General features: G+C 55.5%; 1 protein-coding gene and 1 pseudogene across 1 annotated transcript; one reads left to right on the forward strand and one right to left on the reverse strand.

Moving 5' to 3' along the window:
* Window positions 1-3,025: 3,025 nt before the first annotated feature.
* On the reverse strand, window positions 3,026-4,351 carry LOC145514902 (WW domain-binding protein 4 pseudogene; annotated as a pseudogene).
* Window positions 4,352-6,070: 1,719 nt separating this feature from the next.
* MZF1 (myeloid zinc finger 1) lies at window positions 6,071-17,322 on the forward strand. Its single transcript, XM_081512058.1, has 6 exons — window positions 6,071-6,111; window positions 7,224-7,681; window positions 8,048-8,231; window positions 8,693-8,763; window positions 8,848-8,968; window positions 15,727-17,322. The coding sequence occupies exons 1-6, from the start codon at window positions 6,075-6,077 to the stop codon at window positions 17,160-17,162; spliced, it is 2,307 nt and encodes a 768-aa protein (XP_081368184.1). The 5' UTR covers window positions 6,071-6,074; the 3' UTR covers window positions 17,163-17,322.
* Window positions 17,323-18,487: the final 1,165 nt, after the last annotated feature.

Raw genomic sequence — 18,487 nt, forward strand, 5'->3', positions numbered from 1 at the left:
TATCATGCATCCATCACACACTGCCTTGGGGCTGGAGCTGTGCCTGCAGAGTACTCCCCTGGGTCCCTAGCGGGGAAGCCTGGCACTTTGGAAGCAGTCTACGGTCATGTGCTAACTTATCAAATGAAGTGCACTGGAGGGCGGCCAACTTCTCATTTTGTCCCTTTTGCATTTCGAACCATGTGAAAGCAGCACCTGGTCAAAACAGTAAAAGTTTTTTGAAGGAATACGTGTGAAAAACAAGGACAGGTACATGCCTGACAGGTCTTTGTGTTTTGGGGAGTGTCTATGGCACCCACGAAGAGTACCTCCAGGGACCCATGGGCTGCACTTGGCATACAGAAGTGTGGGCATGGGGAAGGCTTCCAGGAAAAAGGCCTCGAATTCCAAACAAGTCACGCGCCCGTCCCTCTCTCTCCATATCGATGCCTTCGCCTCAGTTCAGTTCAGTCGCTCAGTCGTGTCCAACTCTTTGTGACACCATGAATCGCAGCACACCAGGCCTCCCTGTCCATCACCAACTCCTGGAGTCTACCCAAACCCATGTCCATCGAGTCGGTGATGCCATCCAACCATCTCATCCTCTGTCGTCCCCTTCTCCTCCTGCCCCCAATCCTTCCCAGCATTAGGATCTTTTCCAATGAGTCAACTCTTTGCATGAGGTGCCCAAACTACTGGAGTTTCAGCTTCAACATCAGTGCTTCCAATGAACACCCAGGACTGATCTACTTTAAGATGGATTGGTTGGATCTTCTTGCAGTCCAAGGGACTCTCAAGAGTCTTCTCCAACACCACAGTTCAAAAGCATCAATTCTTCGGCGCTCAGCTTTCTTCACCGTCCAACTCTCACATCCATACATGACTACTGGAAAAACCATAGCCTTGACTAGACGGACCTTTGTTGGCAAAGTAATGTCTCTGCTTTTCAATATGCTATCTAGGTTGGTCATATCCTTCTTCCAAGGAGTAAGCGTCTTTTAATTTCATGGCTGCAATCACCATCAGCAGTGATTTTGGAGCCCCCAAAAATAAAGTCTGACACTGTTTCCACTGTTTCCCCATCTATTTCCCATGAGGTGATGGGACCAGATGCCATGATCTTAGTTTTCTGAATGTTGAGCTTTTGCTCACCCACAATTTTAAACTCCCCCGTATATTCACACATTCTCTCCCTCGCCCTCTAGAAAGTCCCCAAGCCCGCTGTGGAGGGATGCGCGAGACTACATTTCCCAGAAGGCGGCGGGGCCACTGAAGACTCCCATTGGCCCCTTTCCCGCGCGTCCGTTCCCTTCCCCCTACGAGAACCGAGTGTATGGGCGCCTCGGGCCCTTCCCCCGGAGCCCCGGCTTCCGCGCGGCCGACCACCCTCACCTCCGGACCGCGACATGGGCCAGCTGCCTCAACTGGGCCGGCGGGGCTGCAGAGCCTCCTCATCTCCGGCCTCATTCGCCGCTGGCCGAGCCCAGCCTTCATCTTTAGCGGTGGAGGCGGAGGTTGCCGGGCGACGACCAGTATTGGAGGGGGCCGCGTGGGTCCCGCCCCCACGGCGCGCCTGCTGGTCGCCCAGGGCCTGCCGGGAAATGTAGTTCTGTGAGGAGCCCGCCCAGCGCTAAGTCCAGGCGGGGGAGCTCAAAGCCGTGTCTGTCCAAGGATGGCTTTCTTGCCTATTAATTTCCTCCTCCTGTCTTTTCTGCCGTCTGCTTTCCGTCATTTTCTTTTCTTTTCCTCCTATTTCATGAAGTTTTTAATAAGCTGTAATTTTCTTATATATATGCTAGTAACCTGTGGAATGCCAGGCTGGATAAATCACAAGCTGGAATCAAGATTGCCTGGAGAAATATCAATAACCTCAGATATGCCAATGATACCACTGTAATGGCAGAAATTAAAGAGGAACTAAAGAGCCTCCTGATGAAAGTGAAAGAGGAGAGGGAAAAGCTGGTTTAAAATTCGACAAAGATCCGTATAGTCAAAGCTATGGTTTTTCCAGTATTCACGTATGGATGTGAAAGTGGGACCATAAAGAAGGCTGAGCGCTGAAGAATTGATACTTTCGAATTCTGGTGTGGGAGAAGACTTGAAACGGAGCAGGATTATATGGTCCTTGCCCCACCCCCCCACCCCCACCCCCACCCCCACCCCCACCCCCAAGTCCTGTGCCTGCCTTTTGTTCTGTGCAAAACTTTAGTCAAAGAATAAGTTTAATCAGAGAAGAGAGAAATGCTAAAACAAAGGAGACTAAATAATAATAATGTATTCATTAAGCATAGTCAAGGACCTTCAGTTCTTTCTCAAGGGCTATAGATAATATTCTGAGCCATATCCTGTGAGCTGTCTTATAGATACCAAAACACCAGGTGGGAGAACTACTTGATGACCAGACTACACCCACAACATGAGCTGCCACAGTTCCAAGAACTGGCTGCAAAGAAATGGGAACAAATGGACCCTAGAACTGAAGATTAACTGTACCTAAAACAACCAAGATCATGTTGGTCAGAGCACTGATGACCAACTTGAAGATGACTGTTAGAGAAGACTGTGCGATTTCTGCATGTAGCCACCCCCTCCTCTGTCTATAAAAGCTCTTGCCCCCTGCTTATTGGGGGTGGGGGTGGGGGCAGGAGTCCGCCTTTGGACAGATGTCCGAGGCCAACCCCCCCCCCCCGCAAGTTGCCAGCATCTGATATAAAGCAAACGTTCCTTTCTACCAAGCTGGCCTGTTTATTGGCTTTTGAGCAGCGAGGAGATGGACCCACCACACATTCTTTCAGTAACAGACTTTTGAGAGTCCCTAAGACTACAAGATCAAACCAGTCAATCCTAAGGAAATCAACCGTGAATATTAATTGGAAGGATTCATGCTGAAGCTGAAGCTCCAATACTTTGACCACCAGATGCAAAAAGCCAATTCACTGGAAAAGACCCTGAGGCTGGGTAAGATTGAGAGCAGGAGAAAGGGGCGACAGAGGATGAGATGGTTGGATGGCATCACTGACTCAATGGACATGAGTTTGCACAAACTTCAGGAGACCACTTTGGGTTCCCCACCAACATCAACTTCCAAAGTTGATACATACCATTTTCAGCGCTTTGAAGTTCCAAATCTACCTCCTCATGGGACTCAACATCTTGTTTAATTTCTCCCCATTCTCCATATGGGTTTTATTTTTTTTCTAATTGTATTTATTTGGGCTGTGCTGGGTCTTCGTTGCTGCACAGGCTTTTCTCTCGTTGCAGAGAGCGGGGCCTACTCTCTAGTTGCAGTGCGTGGGCTTCTCATTGTGGTGACTTCTGTTGTGGAGCATGGGCTCCAGGGCTGTGGGCTTCAGTAGTGTTCCTGGGCTCTAGAGCACAGGCTCTATAGTTGCAGTGCATGGGCTTAGCTTCTCTGTAACAAACGGGATCTTCCCAGACCAGGGATCAAATCCAGTCTTCTGCACTGGCAGGCAGATTATTTACCACTGACTGATCCACCAGGGAAGCCCCTGACATATATTTTTTTCTAATGAGCTTTGGATTTTTCTTCATTTGGACCTGATGAACTCTTCCTTCAGGTATTTTTTTTCTTTCTGTTTCTGGCTCAGTATCTTTATCACTATTTTTATTCTTTTCCTTAAACTTTATTTTCAGCTTTTGCTGTAGAGACCTTTCCTTCCCCCTCCCCTTTTTGCTTCCTGTTCCCCCATCAGTCACTACGTGAATCTGATAGTTTGGACTCTTCCAGGGTACCAAGTAACTTTTCATTAACTTTACTAGAAAAGAGATCGCCAGCGTGTGGAATGAAATCATCAGGTTTTTCCCATCTGCATTCCCCTCTTTCTGTGTTAAAATAATATGTATAACCATCTTCACTTAATCCTTCTACCCAGTCTTCACTGCTGCTTTTTTAAGTTTCCTTGAAATCCTTCAGGTTTTTCCCACTGAGGTACTCCTGTGATAAGATCATTAATAGAAAGAGTAACCTTCAGAGATAACTCATTCTGCTCATCTGCCCTTTGAAGGGTCTGTTTTTGTCTTCCTGCTGCTTTGACGCAGAGATGAATGGAACAGCATTGGTCACTAACGATATGCTTGGCTCTGAAATTTCTGACTCTGAGCCAAACCTTTTCAAATCCTGTTGGTACCCTTTCAGGGCAGCTACCTCCACTGCAGCAAACTCCTTTGATGCTTTTTCTTCTTCCTTTCCCTTCTGCAGGCTTTCCTGTTTAATCTCACATATCCTCTTTGCCACACTTTCCTTATGATTCTTTCCTCTTTCAAGAAAGTCAACACTAGGCCTATTGTCCGCTATCCAGCACCTGCAGTACTCACAGAATTTCTCTGGTTGTGACTCCCAGTAGCCTTCCATGGACTGGACCAGCCGCTCTGCGGGTCATCCCCAGGCCTGGGTGAGGCTCACACTCCCTATGAGGGATGAGTTGGGGCCCAGCTCACCGAGACACCCACTGGAGCTTCTGAGCCCGGACCCGGTCTCTTTCTTTCCATCACCCTTTGTACCGCCTTCCTTTCCTGGGTCTGTCTCACTGTTTTCTCTTTCTTCCTGTCTGTTCCACATTCGGGGAGAAATGGTTGCCTTCAGACTGTCAAAATTTTAATTTTTGAAACCGCTAAAAACAAACGCAGTGAGCACGTGTCAAAGGGGTATTTACCTCCGGTGGGAACTATCAGGATGACACAGGTGGTTCGGGGAAGATGAGCGAGAAGAAACAACAGAGAAGGTGAAAGAACAAACGAACACTGAAGTAACAGCGCAAAGTCGGATTGGCGGTGCCCATACAGGAGTGGGCAGGCGTCTTAGTGTCCTACAGGGTGGTTTAAAAAAACCCAAAAAACTTGGGGTACCCTTCTCTACTGGACCGAAAGCATTTACAAGTTAGCATCTAACGTCACAGTATCTGAACTCTGATCAAGAGTTGCTTTGCTTAGGGAATCAGACAACCTGAAGCAGTCTTACTAAAGACGGTGCTAGAACTCCCCAGCCATCCTTTTTCTCTTATTGGTAAGTTTTGGGTAAGTTTCCTTAACAAGTGTCCCTCCTGCTCCATCTCTCTTCTTGCTGTCACCTGTCTCTGAGCCCTTGAAAACTCGCGACCCATTTCACTCTACAATTTCTGTCCCCGTCTCTCCTCTCGCTTCTGTACTCCTGATCCTCATCTGTCCCTTGAATCTCGCGACTTGCATGTCTCGCTGTAAATCGATTCTCCCTTTGTCTCTCCTTTCCTCTCCATCCCGGCCCTGATTTCTCTCCCTCTTGTTAACTGTTCTGACACACGTGTCTGACCAGCCCTGACTCTCTGATCTAGGTCTCTGAGAGTAGAAAGCCCTCTCTGCTGTCTGTCCTGCCTGTGTCTCTGTCACTATGTGTTCACTTACTTTCACTCTCTCCTCGCTGTCTCGCTCGCTCAGCATCTCTACCCTCACCCCACCTCTCCCATCCTCTCAGACACCAGCCGGTACACAGGGTTGCCCTGGAAACCACCTGCTCAGCCCACCGGTTACCGTGGAGACGCCCGGGGGCCCGCCTACCGCCGATGACAACAAAAGAGTGTCAACGGGCCGCGCACGCGCGCGGAAGGCCAACCGACCACACCGCTCAGGCGCGGGCCCGGGGCCCCGGCTGTCTGCGGGGCGAAAATGGGAGGCTCGCTTGCGGTCCCCAGGGCGGAGGACCCAGTCTCGGCAGGGAGTTGCCATGGAGACGGGGGCTGAGGGCGTCCTGGCGAGGGCCGTGATTGGTGCAGAGCCCTAACTCCCGGAAGCCCCGTAGAGAATTCAGGGAGACTTGCTGGGGGGCAGGCGCTGCCCGGAAGGCGGTGCTGGGCGCATTTCCCCGAGAAGCTTGCTCTCGTTGACGGGTGCCGGGACGCCTTGGAAGTGAGGCTGGGAGAGCGGGGAGACACGGCCCCGAGCGTGGCCCGACCGTCCGGGAAAACACTGCCCAGCACCACAGCGGGAGCAGCGTGGAAACTGAGGCGGGGAGGGGGAGGGAGGGCGCGAGGCGTCGCTCGCGCTGCTGCGCGGAGCATTCTGGGAGCTATAGTCTGGCCGGGAGCGGAGGCCGGCGAGTGCGCATGCTCGGGAGAGCGGAGCAGCCCGCTGAGCGCCGAGGTGAGGGCGGGGGCCCCTCGGCTGGGAAGGTTTGGGCAGGGACCAGGACGGCAGCTCTGCGGGACTGCGGGGCGCGGGGCAGGGGCCTAGCCCTCCCTGCGGACGGGCCCGGGGTTGTCGCACGCGACGCGGCAATCACCGCGGGTTGCCACGGCGACAGAGCCTGGAGTCCCCGCCCCGTTGCCATGGCGGCACCCGGATCTGCCCTGGCTCCCTGAGGCAAGAGTCGCCCGCCCGGGCTGCTGGTCGATGTAGTTTGGGAAGCTCGGCAGGGTCGCAAAGGCCCAGCCTTCCCTTGGGGTTTCAGGCCGACTTGGAGCCTTGAGGAGCCAAGGTCAGACTCACGGGATCAGGCGGCCTCGAAATCGAACGTAATAAACTCCGGTTTCTTCCCAAAGCCCGCACCGTACCTCCAGCTGCAAGAGCAGAGCGAGGGGAGCGGGCTTTGCCCCCGTTTGCAGATGGGGAGCAGAGGTTCACAGTGGCACAGCGACATGGCAGGATTACGTGGCAAATAGCCTGGGTCAGGATCTCCGGGTCTCCTCGCAGGCTCCGAGGCCAGCGGTCTGGGGCCCCTGGCACCCCTCTCTGAAACGCCATCACCCGCTACCCCAACCTGAGTCAGGAGGTCGAGGAGATAATGGGGCTCAGAAAAGGGGGCTGGGTGAGGGGGGGATGGCGTCAGAGTGCTGTGCCCTACAGTGGGCCTCGCACAGGTGTGGGCTGGGGCCGCTGGAGGGGGGCTGCCCTGTGAAACCACGCTGGGGGGCACACGCAAGAGAACGGATGGCGCAGTGATGGGCCGGCGCTGGCGGGGGCCGGGTGGCGGCGGTGCGGCCGCCCAGCGGCAGGTGTGGTAGGTATAGGTGTCTCTCTTGCAGGGAGAGGGCACACGCTCAGGCAGTGCGTGTAGACGGGTGGGGTTTAGCTGGCAGAGGAGGTGCCTTCTGGGCCTGAGAAACAGCCCAGCAACAGGGGGTTACCAGAGACTGCACAAGCCCAGCTAGAGGGGTTCTGCGAGGGCTGGCCGGCCCCACGCAGCAGCCTCGGGCCTGAGCAGCACGCCCAGGCCAGCGCTCAGTAAGCCTTCGCCACCACTGTCCCCATCGCAGGAGCCTCCTCGCGCTCCTCCCTGAGGGTGGACACTGGCCTTAAGAGCCCCAGCCTGGTCTTCCCGATGAGGCCAGCGGCTTTGGGCTTCCCGGGCCGCGCATCCCTAGAAGAGGGGCCCGTCACGGTGAAGCTGGAGGACTCTGAGGAGGAGGGCGAAGCCGCCGCCTGGGATCCGGGCCCAGAGGCGGCACGGCAGCGCTTCCGGCGCTTCCGCTATGAGGAGGCCGCGGGGCCCGGCGAGGCGCTGGCCCGGCTGCGGGAGCTGTGCCGCCAGTGGCTGCGGCCCGAGGCGCACTCCAAGGAGCAGATGCTGGAGCTGCTGGTGCTGGAGCAGTTCCTGGGCGTGCTGCCCCCCGAGATCCAGGCCCGCGTGCGGGGACAACACCCAGGCAGCCCTGAGGAGGCCGCGGTCCTGGTGGAGGGCCTCCGCCGGGAGCCAGGAGGGCCCCGCAGATGGGTGAGTCAGCGGCCTGGGGTCGGGGTGGGGACAGTACGGTCTCCGCCTCATCCTGGCGGCGCCCTGCTCAGCAGGACGCTAGTCCCCCGCGGTCTGCAAGTGGTCACCTGCAGCAGACCCTGTGCCAGGGCAGCCGCGGTTCCGAGGCCAGCCCTCCATCAGCTGGAGTTACGACTCAGGCCGCAGGGTGGGGAGGGAGGTGGGCGGTGTTGGCAGAGAAGAGGAACTGCAGGGCACCCCTGCCCTCCTTGTCAGTCTCTGGGGGATGTGGGTCCTCAGAGGCCGAGTCAGGACTCCTGGGATCCCCAGAGGGTGGAGGCCAGGGAGCTCTCTACCTGAGCTCCTGACGGTGGGGCACCTGCCCAGGTCACGGTCCAGGTGCAAGGTCAGGAGGTGCTCTCGGAGAGGACGGAGCCCCCCGACTTCCAAGCCCTCCCTCAGCCCACACCTGAGACTCCAGAACCTGGGCTGGAGATGCCTCCTCCGGCCACAGAGCAGTCGGCACTGGGCCTGCGGGTGAAAGAGGAGTCTGGGGTTACCGAGGAGCCAGGTAAGGGCAGGCAGTGTGCCCACTGCTTCAGCGGCCCCCGCATCCTGCCCAGCCAGTGGTGGCCATTCTCCCCTGTGGGCCAAGCCTGCCACAGCTGTGGTTACTTCCATGTCCTCAGTCAACATGGCGCTGGCTGCTGGGGTTTCCGTGTGTGGGAGACAGGAGTCCTCTCCCCAAGGAGATCCGCCGGGGGGAGGGGGGCATTAGCCAACTGCTGCAGACCAGATAGCAGACTGGAGCATTGGGGGGGGGCCCAAGTGCTGGGGGGGGGCCCTTCTCTCCTCCGCCTCCCAGGCAGGTGCCAGACACGTCCCCACACCGCGTTCCTGTGTGACCCCAAGAGCCCCTTGACACGCCAGCCCCAGGTCCCACTCCACCGGATCCCGGCACCTGGCAACGCACTGAGGAGGGCAGCAGGGTGGGGCACCCTGGAGCTTCCTGACCACACCCTCCTTCTCCAGAGCCGCTGCATCCTCTGCCTCTAAGCAACCCGCAGGGGACCCCTTTCACTCTGCTCCCCGACCAGGCCCAGGTGAGTCTCTGCTCTGGGAGCCCAGCCACCCCAGGGCTGGGTGGGCCTGCCCACACAGACAAGCAGTGACCGCTGTGGTTTCAGGACTGGGGCGTGCTGCTGGACCAGGCCTCCCTCCATAGTGAGCCTGGGCCTGAGGGTTCCTCCTGGAGGCAGCGCCACGGGGCCCGACGGCAGGACGAGGCTGGGGGCCCCTTCTCCCCAGGTGAGTAACACAGGGCAGGGCCCCCTTCCTCCAGCGTCACCTACGCGCCCGCATTGCCTGGGCAGCCCCTGCAGTGGTCAGCCTGCTTCAGCATCTCCTGCCCTCCAAAACCAAGCCCTCCATTAACCTCCCAGCCCTATAAACCCTCCTGAGAGCAGGACTCATGTTCCCCACCTCCTCTCCCAGCCCTGGCATCCTGGATGGCCCCCAGGTTCCAGGCCTGCGTCCCACTGACTGGACAGCAGGTCAGCAGGGTGGACAGACAGGAGAGGCCTTCACACAGGTGGGGACTGGGCAGGCAGCGCAGTGTCCCACTCAACCGCCCAGGCTCTCAGGCCAGACGCCCTGTGCGGCCCACCTCAGTCACACGCCTGCGATGGCCCACAATCGTCCAGGCCCCATTTCGTCTTCATCCCCATTTCCTGGGCCCCTCCACTTCTGGATTTACTCCTGAGTTCTGGTGGACCTTCCTGTGAACTCTGGAGTGGGAGGTAAAGTTCTGAGAGGTGTTAACATATCTAACATATTCGTCTAACACTCCACATTACACTGAATTTGGGCTGGATGAAGAGTTCTTTTTATTGACTCCGTCTCCAAACATTTTTTTCTTAACTGCTGTGAAACTGGGTCAAAACATTTTTTATCACCACTGTTGGTGAGCCTGTTTAACTTTAAATTCAATTTCTCAATTGTGGGAAGCTGGCTTGAATTGTTTCTCTGAGTTCCTTCCCCTGCATTGTTCTGTTCTCTTGTTTCTAGAATGCCTGTTACTCGGTTCTTGGACTCTAGGACAAATGCTCCAGTGTTCTGTTCTCTGCAATTTCCCATCCCTTTCTTTCTGCTCTATCTTCCAGAAAATGTCTTCGTATATCCTCCAGATCCTCCTTTTGAGATTTTCACATCTGCTAGTAGAGTTTCAGTTCCCACCAGTGTCTTCTTTCCCTGAATACTTACTTAAACCACTTTCTGTTCTTACAGTTGTAACATCTTTCATTATTTCTCTGAGGATAATAATTTGTTGTTGTTCAGTCGCTAAGTTGTGTCTGACTTCTCAACCTCATGGACTGAAGCACGCCAGGCTTTCCTGTCCTTCACTATCTCCAGGAGTTTGCACAAATTCATGTCCATTCAGTCAGTGATGCCATCCAGCCATCTCATCCTCTGTCATCCCCTTCTCCTCCCGCCTTCAATCTTTCCCAGCATCAGGGTCTTTTCCAATGAGTCAGTTCTTCGAATCAGGTGGCCAGAGTATTGGAACTTCAGTTTCAGCCTCAGTCCTTCCAGTGAGTATTCAGGACTGATCTCCTGTAGGATGGACTGGTCGGATCCTTGCAGTCCCAGGGACTCTCCAAGAGTCTTCTCCAACACCACAGTTCAAAAGCATCAATTGTTCAGTGCTCAGCCTTCTTTACATTCCAACTCTCACATCCATACATGACTATTGGAAAACCCATAGCTTTGACTAGATGGACCTTTGTCAGCGAAGTGGTATCTCTGCTTTTTAATACGCTGTCTCGGTTTTTCATAGCTTTCCTTCCAAGGAGCAACTGTGTGTTAATCTCACGGCTGCAGTCACCATCCGCAGTGATTCTGGAGCCCCACGAATGATGACTTGTCTTCAGGCTTTCTCCCAGTGTGCTCTGTGACCTCTCTGGCAGGTGAGAGAGGGCAGCTGGGAGAGATGAAGCGTTTGCTCCCCACAGAGACCCACTTCTTGGGAGACATGAGTGGGTGGGTGGGGCAACCATGGATGCCACTGAAGGAGTCATAGGGCACCCTGGCTGGGCTGCGCCAAGGTGGGCGCCCTTGCTGTGAGGGTCTTCAGTTCTTTCCTCTGAGTGTCCTAAGAAGGCATGTCTAGCCTCTTGCCTGCATCCCGTCTGGGAGACAGGTTGGCATCTCAGTCCCCTGGGTGGCTTCACTTACCCCCTCGACTTCCTCAGTGTTGGCAGACACCCTCAACCCAGCCTTTTGCCGGGACGGGAGAAGAGATCCAGAAATCAGAGCTACTGCAGTGCCTGCCCGCATCCTCCATTTCCTCAGAATTGTGTGCAGAGAGGGCCCAGCGCTGTTCCCTGAGGTAGCCCAGCTTCAGCTTGAGTCAGCTTCCCCCGCCCGCCTCGTGTCCCTGCCCCTGTACCTGCATGGCCAGAGGGACCTGGTTCTTCCGAATCCTGAACTTTTCGAGCCTTTGAGATCAAGCAGGTGGATTTCTTCCCGTTTTCCCCGCTGCTGCGCAGTCACTGTCGGCGCGGTCTGCCATCCGGAGGAGAAATCAGCAGGGGTTGCTTTGTTTGCTTTCCGTTTCATCTTTGTGGATTTTATACCTTGAGGAAAACAAACCCAAACAAAACCTTTATGGAGGTTTTTAATGCTGTTTCACAAGAAACCAATTTAAATAGATACTATTATTACCCAGAAGTCCCCATTTGCTGTTTTTATCAATAAAGGGCCCAAACTCATTCTTTCTTCATGGATGCTGACCCATCCTTTGAGAACCTGGACACACCTGATGTTATTTCTGGATGTGTTAGCTAGCTTGGTTTCCTGAGGTGCCAGCGCTCCCGCTGGTTGCGCTGCTAACAGCCTGCCCTTCACGGCTCGGGGAGCTCCCCTTCTGTCCCTGCACTAAGCGTCATCCTGGGTGACAGGCTGCCACAGAGTCCATCGTGACTCTGAACTGGAAGGCTTACCTGGGCCCCCAACCGTTCAGTGGAGATCCCTCTGCAGGCTCACCCACACCAAAGGTCTGTGGGTGGACTGGCTCACCCAGGCCAAGTCTTCAACCCCCAGCTTCACGGTGGAGCCTGGCCTCGGCGCCCCCCCACCCCCGTCTCTACAGCCTTAGCACTTTCGAGCACGGTGCACAAGCTCTGGACGGTCCTTTCTTGCTTTGGAGCTGCCCCAGGTATTTTTCAAGTGCTTCTCATACTCTCTGTCAGCGCTGCATACTGAAGCTGAGAGGAGGTCTGGCAGCCGCCCCTTCCGCTGTCTCAGCCTTCAGCTAAGGGCCCTGCAGGGCAGCTAGCGCCCCCTGCCTCTCAGTACAGCGCAGTCTCCGATTTCTCCAGCCACACTGGCGGCTCCACCTACGGCTCCTCCGTGGGTCCCTTCTCTGCAGCCCCGTTCTTTCCTCGGGCTGCGCTCGCCCACAGACAACCACGGCCCCTGCTTCAAATACAGGTTCCCTCAGCCACCTTGGGCTTCGAACCAGGTGTCCTGGCTGCTCCCCTTTCCCTCCACCGAACGTCTGTGCAGCCAGTATTTTCATCAGTGAACATTCTGAATAGATAGCATTCACGTTAGAAAATTCAAAAGGCCCGAGGGCATATACAGCGAAGCGCCCCTTCCCTGCTTGAATCACAAGGTTCTGCACCCCAACAGCCAGCAGCACCGGTCTTTTGTGTGGACTTACAAAAAAGCAAAATGGCTGTCTGAGGAGGCCTTACAAATAGCTGGGAAAAGAAGAGAAGCAAAAAGCAAAGGAGAAAAGGAAAGATATTCCCATCTGAATGCAGAGTTCCAGAGAATAGCAAGGAGAGACAAGAAAAGCCTTCCTCAGCGATCAATGCAAAGAAATAGAGGAAAACAACAGATTAGGAAAGACTAGAGATCTCTTCAAGGAAATTAGAGATACCAAGGGAACATTTCATGCAAAGATGGGCTCGATAAAGGACAGAAATGGTATGGACCTAACAGAAGCAGAAGATATTAAGAAGAGGTGGCAAGAAGACACAGAAGAACTGTACAAAAAAGATCTTCACGACCCAGATAATCACGATGGTGTGATCACTCACCTAGAGCCAGACATCCTGGAATGTGAAATCAAATGGGCCTTAGAAAGCATCACTACGAACAAAGCTAGTGGAGGTGATGGAATTCCAGTTGAGTTATTTCAAATCCTGAAAGGTGATGCTGTGAAAGTGCTGCACTCGATATGCCAGCAAATCTGGAAAACTCAGCAGTGGTCACAGGACTGGAAAAGATCAGTTTTCATTCCAATCCCAAAGAAAGGCAATGCCAAAGAATGCTCAAACTAAAGCACAACTGCACTCATCTCACACGCTAGTAAAGTAATGCTCAAAATTCTCCAAGCCAGGCTTCAGCAATATGTGAACCGTGAACTTCCAGATGTTCAAGCTGGTTTTAGAAAAGGCAGAGGAACCAGAGATCAAATTGCCAACATCCGCTGGATCATCGACAAAGCAAGAGAGTTCCAGAAAAACATCTATTTCTGCTTTATTGACTATGCCAAAGCCTTTGACTGTGTGGATCACAATAAACTGTGGAAAATTCGGAAAGAGATGGGAATACCAGACCATGTGACCTGTCTCTTGAGAAACCTGTATGCAGGTCAGGAAGCAACAGTTAGAACTGGACATGGAACAACAGACTGGTTCCAAATAGGAAAAGGAGTACGTCAAGGCTGTATATTGTCACCCTGCTTATTTAACTTATGTGCAGAGTACATCATGAGAAACGCTGGGCTGGAAGAAACACAAGCTGGAATCAAGATTGCTGGGAGAAACATCAATAACCTCAGATTTGCGGATGACACCACCCTTATGGCAGAAAGGGAAGATGAACTAAAGAGCCTCTTGATGAAAGTGAAAGAGGAGAGTGAAAAAGTTGGCTTAAAGCTCAACATTCAGAAAACGAAGATCATGGCATCTGGTCCCATCACTTCATGGGAAATAGATGGGGAAACAGTGGAAACAGTGTCAAGACTTTATTTTGGGGGGCTCCAAAATCACTGCTGATGGTGATTGCAGCCATGAAATTAAAAGATGCTTACTCCTTGGAAGGAAGGTTATGACCAACCTAGATGGCATATTTAAAAGCAGAGACATTACTTTGCAAACAAAGGTCTGTCTAGTCAAGGCTATGGTTTTTCCTGTGGTCACGTATGGATGTGAGAGTTGGACAGTGAAGAAAGCTGAGCGCCGCAGAATTGATGCTTTTGAACTGTGGTGTTGAAGAAGTCTCTTGAGAGTCCCTTGGACTGCAAGGAGATCCAACCAGTCCATCCTAAAGGAGATCAGTCCTGGGTGCTCATTGGAAGGACTGATGTTGAAGCTGAAACTCCAATACTTTGGCCACCTCATGTGAAGAGTTGACTCACTGGAAAAGACCCTGATGCTGGGAAAGATTGAGGGCAGGAGGAGAAGGGGACGACAGAGGATGAGATGGTTGGATGGCATCACTGACTTGATGGACAGGGGTTTGGGTAGACTCCAGGAGGGAGTTGGTGATGGACAGGGAGGCCTGGCTGCGATTCATGAGGTCGCAAAGAGTCAGACACGACTGAGCAACTGAACTGAACTGACAGAAAGCTTCTGTGCACAGGAAAGCAAACACAAATATGGATGCAGACTCATTTGCCGTCTTTAAAACACACATGGAGGCTTAATCTTCACCCTGTTCCCAGCCTGACATTTTTCGTGCATCTTCCCGCTTGAACACACAGCAGCGAGCGCCCTCCCCTTGGGACAGCTCCCCACGACACACCTGTTCACCCATCCAGGCTCCCACTGACACTCTTTTGAGTTCTTTTTCAGTTAGAACTGAGAACCCTCCTATACAGGTCATTTCACACAGGGAGGAACACAACTGGTGGAGAAGTACTTAGAAGTGGAATTGTTGGATTAGCCTACAGGAAATTTATCATTTGATGTACTTGGCAACACCAGCTTCTGTCTGTGCTCACCAGCAATGCAGACAAACACTTGGGTTCTGGAGTGAGGGTGTGGAACGGCAGACGAGTATGGCCCTAACGTGCAGTTTTCTTATGGGGGGAACTAAGCATGTTTTAGGGAATTTAAGCATCAGTGACACCTCCTTTCCTTTTCTAGTCTTCTGCCCACATTCTTTCCTGTTGACTGATTGCTGCTCTTACTTTGGTTAATTAGTCCCTTGACTCTGGAGGGTTTCTCAGCTTGTCATTCATCTTTTGACTCTTGAGGGGTTTTGCTGAGCACAAATGATTTCCTTTGATGCAGTATAATTTATCTGCGATTTCCTTGGCAGCTTATAGATTTTCTGTCATCCCTGAAGCCCCTGCTCTTCTCTCTGTGTCCCTGATGTAACGCCCTCCTCCTCCGTACCATGCTCACATCTCCTCCCTCCTCCAGCATCTAAGGGTGGAGTGCTCACAGCCTGGCTGGAACCTGCTCCTTTGAGCCAGACGCCCACCCCTGTCTGATCACAGGCAGGCCCAGGACTCCATGCGCCCTGTAAATGCCACAGCACCATGTCCACACTTCCCTATAGACGGGGCCAGACTCCTGTGCCCCAGTGGCTGCACAGGGTCTCAGCGGTGCCTCGGGAGTCCCGCGGGCATCATAGGCACGGCACAGCAGACAGAAGTCCTGGTGCCTGCATTTCCGGCCTGTTCGCTCCACTTCCAGCCTCCCTCAAACCCACCCACTTCTCTGCATCTGTGGGAAACCAACATCACCCACCTGCCCAGTGCAAGGGCCACCTTTGCACTACAGCCCTTCCAGAAAGGCAGTTTTGCAAACTTACGTCACACCTGGAAAGCCCGTCCCCAGTTTTCAGTCTTCCACCTGTCTGTCCCATCGTTACTGCCTTCGGAAGCCTGCTCAGATAGAACCCCTGCCCCTGCCCAGGTGACTTCTGTCTGCCTCCTTCGTCAGTTTTAGGTTGCTCCATTTCACACCCTTTCCCCAGGGCTCGAGTGTCTCTGGGCACCTGCGGGTTCTCTGTCATGAATGAGTGGATCCCCTTGTGCAATGCAGGGTTTACACTCCAGATGGACAGCGTCTCTGTGGACCCAGACATCGTGAGCCCGCTCGTCCACCTGCCCTGGGACCTTGGGGTGGCCAGCCTCACAGGCCGACTCGAGTCAGCCTCCTGCGAAGGTGGCTTTTCACACGCGCTAGTGCTCGCCAGCAACCTGGGAGGTGAGCCGGACCCTACGGAGGATGCCCGCCAGGGCCTGGGCCGCGGGCTGGCCGCAGCGAGCTGGCGTGCCCCGAGGGGTCGCAGCCGGGCTCGGGGGCGCCCCGGCACAGGTGCCGGAGCTGAGCGAGGGGGCCGCTGCGATGTGTGCGGGAAGGTGTTCAGCCAGCGCAGCAACCTGCTGCGGCACCAGAAGATCCACACCGGGGAGCGGCCCTTCGTGTGCGGCGAGTGCGGCCGCAGCTTCAGCCGCAGCTCACACCTGCTGCGCCACCAGCTCACGCACACGGAGGAGCGGCCCTTCGTGTGCGCCGACTGCGGTCAGGGCTTCGTCCGCAGCGCACGCCTGGAGGAGCACCGGCGCGTGCACACGGGCGAGCAGCCCTTTCACTGCGCCGAGTGCGGCCAGAGCTTCCGCCAGCGCTCCAACCTGCTGCAGCACCAGCGCATCCACGGCGACCCACCGGGCCCCAGCGCCGCGCCCCCCGCCCCTCCCGGCGCGCCCGAGCCCCCCGGCCCCTTCCCGTGCAGCGAGTGCCGCCAGAGCTTTGCGCGGCGCGCCGTGCTGCTGGAGCACCAGGCGGTGCACACGGGCGACAAGTGCTTCGGCTGCGCCGAGTGCGGCGAGCGCTTCGGCCGCCGCGCGGTGCTACTGCAGCACCGGCGCGTGCACAGTGGCGAACGGCCCTTCCGGTGCGCCGAGTGCGGCCAGAGCTTCCGCCAGCGCTCCAACCTCACGCAGCACCAGCGCATCCACACGGGCGAGCGGCCCTTCGCCTGCACCGAGTGCGGCAAGGCCTTCCGCCAGCGGCCCACGCTCACGCAGCACCTGCGCGTGCACACGGGCGAGAAGCCCTTCTCCTGCCCCGAGTGCGGCCAGCGCTTCACCCAGCGCCTGAAGCTCACGCGCCACCAGCGGACACACACGGGCGAGAAGCCCTACCGCTGCCGCGAGTGCGGCCTAGGCTTCACGCAGGTCTCCCGGCTCACCGAGCACCAGCGCATCCACACGGGCGAGCGGCCCTTCGCCTGCCCCGAGTGCGGCCAGCGCTTCCGGCAGCACGCCAACCTCACTCAGCACCGGCGCATCCACACGGGCGAGCGGCCGTACATCTGCCCCGAGTGTGGCAAGGCCTTCCGCCAGCGGCCCACGCTCACGCAGCACCAGCGCACCCACCGGCGCGAGAAGCCCTTCGCCTGCCAGGACTGCGGCCGCCGCTTCCACCAGAGCACCAAGCTCATTCAGCACCAGCGGGTGCACAGTGCAGAGTAGCCGGGGCACGCGGCCCCACCGTCGTCCACCGTTGGGGGGCGGGGTGTGTGTGGAACACCTAAGTCATGGGGCTGCTGAGGCCCGTGATCGCGTGTATACAAGCCAGCTCTCTTAGGGCCCGGCTCCCAGTAGGTGCTCAATAAACAATACACACACCCTCCGTCTGGGTCTGCACCCACTCAGTGTCTCCCCACCTGCCTGGACCCCTCTCAGCCCACAATACAGGTCTACCACCTTCTCTGTAACCACATGGCTCCTGCAAGACCCAGGGCTCCCGGCAGATGTGGCCCCCAGCAGGGCCTGCCCACGTCTGCAGGATGTCCCCTTACAGCAGGGGTCCTGTACTATTTGCCTTCGACCCACATCTCCGCCAGCCAAGTCAACGGCCAGGTGAGGACCTGGAGGGCACAGCCCTCCCAGCCAGCCAAGATCATCAGGTGCTGAAGCATCAAACGGGTGCCCATTAGGCCACCACCAGCCTGAGTTTATGAAACCAAGGAAGCCATACCTTAGCTGTAAAAGCTGTAAGGTTGTATGTGGGAATCTACAGTCTTAGGAGATTTTCCTCTGTTCCCGCAGACTCCAGCAGGTCTGAGAACCAAAGCTGGCGGCAAGGCCAGGCTGGCCCCCCAGCCCTCGAGGTGCCGTCGTGGGCTGTTCTCTTCCTTCCGTGGCCCCAGGCACAACCCCTGGGCACCCCCAGCTGGGAGGCCTCCATCACGTGTGTTTGGTAACTAGTCACAAGACACACTGGTAGCAGCTGCTGACATGAAGGTGGACAGACACTGCCAGCTCCAGGTCAGTGTTCTGCAGACGTGAGGGCGGGACCTCTGGAACCCTCCCACCTCTTCCTATGCCACTGCTGCTTTTGCCCTATCCTCCCCTTCCATCCTACCGCTGGGGCCTTGACATGGCCCCCTACTCCCCAACTGGATGCCTTAAGTACCAGAGACCATGGGTGAAAGGCAGTTCCAAAAAGGGGATCTTCATGCAGCAGGGTCTGGCTTGGGAGTTAAACCTCACCCTAGGCTGGTGTCAGCCTGCTCTTGGTCTAGAGGTCTAGAGGGTTCCAGGAACGGTCCTTCCAGAAGCGTAGCTGGAATTTCACCTGCCACTTTGAGTCACCCCGGTCCCCACAAAACTTGGGCCCTGGTATCAGGAAAAGACAAGCAGCCTGGACCAGAGGCTTCCTACCAACATGCTAGAGAAGGCCCACCCCCAGCCTCAGCCCCCCTTCCTCCCCAACTCGACCCCTCTCCTTCCCCCTCCCTGCTAGTCTAGCCCCAGCCACAACCAGAGCCACTCTTGGCATCTACTACATCCGG

The sequence above is a fragment of the Giraffa tippelskirchi genome, chromosome 7, assembly GCF_054371585.1.
Source record: "Giraffa tippelskirchi isolate mGirTip1 chromosome 7, T2T-mGirTip1v1.2.pri, whole genome shotgun sequence".
Lineage (NCBI taxonomy): Eukaryota > Metazoa > Chordata > Mammalia > Artiodactyla > Giraffidae > Giraffa > Giraffa tippelskirchi.